A 6483-nucleotide genomic window follows, 5' to 3' on the forward strand; every position below is an offset into this window, starting at 1 on the left:
ATAGGCAACCCTTCCATCCCTTCGAGAGGATTGCTCTTCCCTCCCTATTTTATGCAAGCTTGGTCATTTGAGTTCCTTGGCCCATTTGGTGTGAATAGAATGGCATGTTTTTAAGTGGTGCTGGGAAAACTGGACAGCTACATGTAAAAGAATGAAATTAGAACACCATACACAAAAATAAACTAAAAATGGAATAAAGACCTAAATGTAAGGCCAGACACTATAAAACTCTTAGAGGAAAACATAGGCAGAACACTCTATGACATAAATCACAGCAATATCCTTTTTGACCCACCTCCTAGAGAAATGGAAATAAAAACAAAAATAAACAGTTGGGACCTAATGAAACTTAAAAGCTTTGCACAGCAAAGGAAACCATAAACAGGATGAGAAGACAACCTCAGAATGGGAGAAAATATTTACAAACAACTGACAAAGGATTAATCTCCAAAATATACAAGCAGCTCATGCAGCTCAATATCAAAAAAACAAACAACCCAATCCAAAAATGGAGAAGACCTAAACAGACATTTCTCCAAAGAAGATATGCAGATTGCCAGCAAACACATGAAAGGATGCTCAACATCACTAATCATTAGAGAACAATAAAATGAAGCGAAACTGAGTTATTTGTAGTGAGGTGGATGGACCTAGAGACTATCATATAGAGTGAAGTAAGTCTGAAAGAGAAAAACAAATACTGTATGCTAACACATACATATGGAATCTAAAAAAAAAAAAGGTTCTGAAGAACCTAAGGGCAGGACAGGAATAAAGATGCAGACATAGAGAATGGACTTGAGGACACGGGGAGGGGAAAGGGTAAGCTGGGACGAAGTGAGACAGTGGCAATGACATATATACACTAACAAATGTAAAATAGATAGCTAGTGGGAAGCAGCCACATAGCACAGGGAGATCAGCTTGGTGTTTTGTGTTCACCTAGAGGGGTGGGATAGAGAGGGTGGGAGGGAGATGCAAGAGGGAGGGGACATGGGGATATATGTATATGTATAGCTGATTCACTTTGTTATACAGCAGAAACTAACACACCATTGTAAAGCAATTTTACTCCAATTAAGATATTAAAAAAAAAAGAATGGCATGTTTACATGGACACTTTCAAAGTCTTTGTTCTGTATAGCCTTGTTTCCTCTCTACTGCAAGAATGTTCTTGGGTAGACTGAAATTTTACCCTTAATGACAGAATTGAATTATAGAAATAAGCAAGAGGTGAATAATGATAGAGGTCATATGAGGAAGCAATACATATTTGTTGTTATAATCCAGTGAGAATTCAGGAATATTTGTCACCACAGCAAAACTTTTAGAAAGCTGACTGGTACACTTTTAATGACCTTTTGTTTTTTCATCCCCACCTTAACCTCCTAGAGTCAAGGTTACAGGTAAGTATGTATTATCTCCAGGAATTGTTTCACCTTTGACATCTTGATGTCAAGAATTCTTTTCCTAAATAATTACCCTTATTACTTCCAATTTCTGTTTTCTCTTCCCATTAGAATAGCCATTCATTTTTATTTTATCTGGAAATATATTACTTTTTGTAGTCCAACTACCCTCAATGGCCTATGTGTTCTCAGTTATAACATTTCAAAGTGGTGTATCATAATCAAATGTTTGTAAATAACATCAAGCCTTGCCCTTTTACCTGATCCTGCCTTCCCCCGCCTGTGTAAGCCTCAGAACTGGGTGAACTCAGTTATGGATGTAAGTCCCATGCCAAGCAGGAAGTTCACATTAATAACCAAAATAACCAAAACCCTAGCAAACAAACAAAGAAACAAAAAAGAAAGAGCCCTTAGGTTTTCAGATGTTTTAATAAATTGCTATTCATTTTCAAGTTTTTAATTTCTCCTGAAGTACTGGTCAGTTGTAAATTTCATATGTTCTGTTCTCATTTTCATTCAGTTGAGAATACATGCTAATTGCCTTTGTAATTTCTTCCTTGTTCCAACCTTGTTCATTAGTAGGTCTTTATTTTCCATATATTTGTGGTCATTATTTTCCATTATACTTTTTCCAGATATTTTTTGTTTATTGATTTCTGTTTTTTTCCATGTGTTCATAGAAATATTTTGTAAACTTGAATTCTTATAATTTATCAAGACTTGTTTGATGGCCAAAAATATGGTTTGTCTTGGTAAAGTACTTGGAAGATCTTGAAAAATTATCTCATTATGTTGGGTGTTCTTACAAAGGAAAAACTTGGTTTTTTTCCTCCTGTGGAGGGAAAAATCCATTTCTTCCTACTGTGTGTTTCTTTCCTCTGTGTCTCCTATGTCTCACACCACAACACCCTCACATAGAACACTTCTGACACTTTTGGTCACCGACGTGTGAAGAGTTTTCTGCCCAACAAGCAATTCCTGGCACACCAGCTGTGTATCCTACAATTCAGCTCAATTCTGACACCGCCTGGACTGAGATTGCATGAGATCCTACAGATCTCACAGGACTGCCATCCCTTTCAGCACACTTCAGGTGGCAGCACAAATGTATGTTATCACCTGTGCTTCTGACCAATAGGCTGTAAGATCATAAGTTTCAACAACCCCCTCTGTCACCCTCTGTAAGCCAGGAGTAAAGGATCTGCACTTGGAAGTTATGTATTCATTTGCAAGAATGCCTGGTAAATTCTGGAAAAAACATACTAGAGGAAATATGTTCAGACTTATTATAATGCATTGAAGCTAAATGAGTGAGTCACTGACTTCAAAATCTCAGTGGTCAGGAGTGGAATGGAAAGTTCAGAAAGAGACCTCAGGGCTAGAAGGTATTTTATTCCATCATTGGTCTTCACCTGTGAAATCAACCTAAATCTCTGACACGTGGGTGTTCTTTAAATGACTTTCCTCACCTCCATCCGTCAGAGGTTATCTTTTCACTCTGTTGATGGTATCATTTGGCACACCGAATTTCTGCGTTTGATGCAGGTAAGGTTCCAGCTTCCTTCTTTTGCTGGTAGATATCTAGTTTGCCAGCACCATTTGTTAGTGAGACTGTCCTTTCCTCTTTGTGAAGTCTTGGTACCCTTGTCAAAACACTTTACATACTGGAAAGGATTATTTTGCGGCATTCTGTTCTGTTCCATTGGTTTATTATATAGCACAGGGAACAATGTTCAATATCCTTAATAACCATAATGGAAAAGAATATATGTATTGTATATATAAGTGATTCACTTTGCTATACAACAGAAATTAGCAGAATATTGTAAATCAAGTATACTTCAACCAAATACATTTTTTAAAAACACAGAAAAAAAAGAATATATTCCCGTTAGTCATGATGGTCTTTTAAATGTGTTGATTTTAAAAAAATATTTATTTATTTTTGGCTATTATTAATTTTGGCTGCATTGGGTCTTCGTTGCTGCTCACGGACTTTCTCTAGTTGTGGTGAGCAGGGGTTACTCTTCCTTGCAGTGCGTGGGCTTCTCATTGCAGTGGCTTCTCTTGTTGCGGAGCATGGGCTCTAGGTGCATGGACTTCAGTAGTTGTGGCACGTGGGCTTTGTAGTTGTGGCTCGGGGGCTCTGGAGCACAGGCTCAATAGCTGTGGCGCATGGGCTTAGTTGCTCCGCGGCATGTGGGATCTTCCTGGGCCAGGGATCAAACCATGTCTCCATTGGCAGGCAGATTCTTAACCATTGCACCACTAAGGAAGTCCTTGGAAGGTTGGTCTTAATTGTTTATAAATGTTGGGTTGAATTTTGCAGTGAAGCTATCTTGCTTTCCTTTGCTGAATGGTTTTTGAATACTGGTTCAATCTCCTTAAAAGTTATAGGCTTGTTCAGATTTTTAATTTCTTTATAATTCTGTCTTGGTAGGTTGTGTTCTGTATGGATTTATCCATTTCTTCTAGGTTATCTGATATTTAGGCATAGAATTGTCTAAATATTTTCTTCTAAATTAAAAAAAAAATTTCTGAAGCATCACTTGTAATCTGCTATAATGTCCCCTCTTTGATTTCTGATTCAGTCATTTTAGTCTTCCCTTTGTTGTTAATCTGGATAAGGATTTGTCAGTTTTGTTATCCTTTTCAAATAACGATGTTGTACTGTTGTCATTTTCTCTGGTTTTATTCTACATTTCATTTGTCTCTGATCCTTTTTCCTACCTTCTGCTAGCTTAAGCATATTTTGTTCTTCTAAGATCTTTTTATTTTGCTTTTTTTTAAAAGGAATTTTTTAGTCACCATATACGTTCACAAGTTAATTCATCACAGGTGTGGCATAGAGTAAGTATTTTAAAGATTAATGGGGACTTCCCTGGCGGTCCAGCGGTTAAGACTTTGCCTTCTGGTGAAGGGGCTTGCAGGTTTGATGGAGAGCTATGATCCCACATGCCTTGGGGCCAAAAAACCAAAACATAAAACGAAGCAGTATTGTAACAAATTGAATAAAGACTTTAAAAATGGTCCACGTTAAAAAAAAAAACTTTAAAAAATGAATAATGCAGTTCTCATCAAAGAAAAGTTTTTTCTCCTATTTTGATTTCTCTTCATTTTATCTATATGAGATGATGCATGATATAATTAAACTTACTGTGAGTTATACACCAGGACAGTCTGCTCATTTTACCTGCAAATACTTTAAGTATGCTAATTTCCCTATGTAAACATCATCCTATTTCAATGGATTCCCATGTCTCTCTGGTTGAAATGTTTCACATGTAGGGATGTGATAAAGCATAGTTTATAGTAGATGTTATCTAACAGATACTGCCTTAAAAATATTGGGGGTCCAAATGAAGTTACTGTATATTTGGTAATCTAGTTTTACTTTCTTTGGGGTTCAAATTAAAGAGAATATACCTCCCTACTAAATGCTGTTAGAAATATTGCAACTTAATTATTCTTTAAATGGAAATAAATCCCAGTGTCTTCTGAAGACTGTTATTTTTCAGGCTTTGTTACCCACCCTTGACAAAACTTTAAGAAATAGAAAATAAAAAAGTAAAATATATTTGGAAATAAAAAGTGAAAAATTCTAATTATGTTCATAATGAACATATAATCAATTTGAAATTACATTCTGTTATTATGTATTTAAGTAGAATTTCATTAAAAGTTTTGGGGAAAGATACTTAAAAGTAATTCTCCCAAGTGTGGAATAGAGTAAGTTTTTTAAACAATAATGCAGTTCTCATTAAAAGAAAAAAAAAGTTTTTTCTTCTAGCTTGCTTTCTCTTTTTATGTTATCTATATGAAATTCTGGATGCTAACTACACTTATTGTGATAATCATTTCACAGTACATGTCAGTCAGTTACTTATGCTCTACAGCTTAAACTTATACTGTGATGTTTGTCACTGTATAAAGTGTTACTTATACAACTCTGTCACTGTTCACAGAATTGGTTTTAGAAAGGCAAATAATTAAAACACATTGGATAAAAGAAAGAATAATGCAGTTTATAACAATTTTTAAAAAATGTATTGCTGTTTTTAAGGCAATTTTTAGTGACCTAAATGATCACATGTCTTAGTCTTCCATCTCAGACCTCCAGGTACTGTCCCTGAGTTTGTGGAACTCAGCACTATGTTGACTTTGCCCTTCTGCGTGAATGGGGAATAGAAGAAAAAAAGCAGTTTTGTAGGGTGTCAGTATGAAATAGCCCATTTCTACCCAGGGGGAGTTTTGTATTTGTTATTTGTAATACAGAGAGTAGTCCCATTCTTATTCTTAAAGCTGCTTAAATTAATTCCAATTTAGGAAGTGTTCCTGGATCCAACTAATGGCCCACGTCAACCCCTCCCTCTCCGCTCCTAGAGACCCAAGTTCCCAGACCAGTGAATTGCTTCAGCCTCACTAGCAGGACGTCAGAACAACTTGCTGTGAGAAATAGGTTTTTATTAAACCCTTTTAGTCTTAAGAGGAAATATCTTGGCTTCCAACATAACTGGCCCACACGTGAAAACTGTTACAGCCAGTAACTTAAAGGAATGTAGTCAAGGTAACAGGCGAACCAACCCCGCCCTGCTCCCTGCACCTCCCTCCTGCGCTCAGTGCGCAGACCTGGGCGCTCTCCTCGCCCCGCCCCGCCCCTCGCCGCTGGCGCTCCGCCTAGGCCCCGCCCCGGAAGCCCTCCGTCGAACGCCAGCAGCCCTTTCCTGAGGACGCGGAGAGTGGAGAGTGCTGAGCCAAGGTTGCAGAGCGGAGCGTAAGTTTCTTTCCAGTGTAAATTTGTAGTCCCAGAGTAAATCCAGACGTTGCAGTTGCAGGTCGGGTATATTTTCTTTTGGGTTTTAATTTTTTCTGAGGCTGGTCCGTTTCCTTGGCTTTTTCAGCCTTCGGTCCACGTAGACACCGTCTTTGGCGACATTTTACTGTTTAAAACTCTTCAGTACCTCCGCCCTCCCCCTGTAAAGTCGTCTTCCGCGGTGGATTCGCGCCCCGCAGCCTCGCCCTCTCGGCCCCTGGAGGGCAGCGCCGGCCGCCGCGCTCCCGGACAGGCCGCGTC

General features: G+C 38.1%; 1 protein-coding gene and 1 pseudogene across 1 annotated transcript in view; both read left to right on the forward strand.

Annotated features, from left to right (window-relative positions):
- LOC112415420 (zinc finger protein 160-like) overlaps positions 1-6483 on the forward strand; it is an 83993-nt pseudogene that overhangs the window by 40773 nt on the left and 36737 nt on the right.
- The window catches only part of LOC112415649 (ATPase family AAA domain-containing protein 1-like), a 38310-nt gene that overhangs the window by 3783 nt on the left and 28044 nt on the right, over positions 1-6483 (forward strand). Inside the window, 1 exon segment of the mRNA XM_024768796.1 lies at positions 6327-6475. Within this exon segment, the coding sequence (XP_024624564.1) occupies positions 6327-6475 (149 nt within the window).

The sequence above is a fragment of the Neophocaena asiaeorientalis genome, unplaced genomic scaffold (genome assembly GCF_003031525.2).
Source record: "Neophocaena asiaeorientalis asiaeorientalis breed wild unplaced genomic scaffold, Neophocaena_asiaeorientalis_V1.1 scaffold629, whole genome shotgun sequence".
Lineage (NCBI taxonomy): Eukaryota > Metazoa > Chordata > Mammalia > Artiodactyla > Phocoenidae > Neophocaena > Neophocaena asiaeorientalis.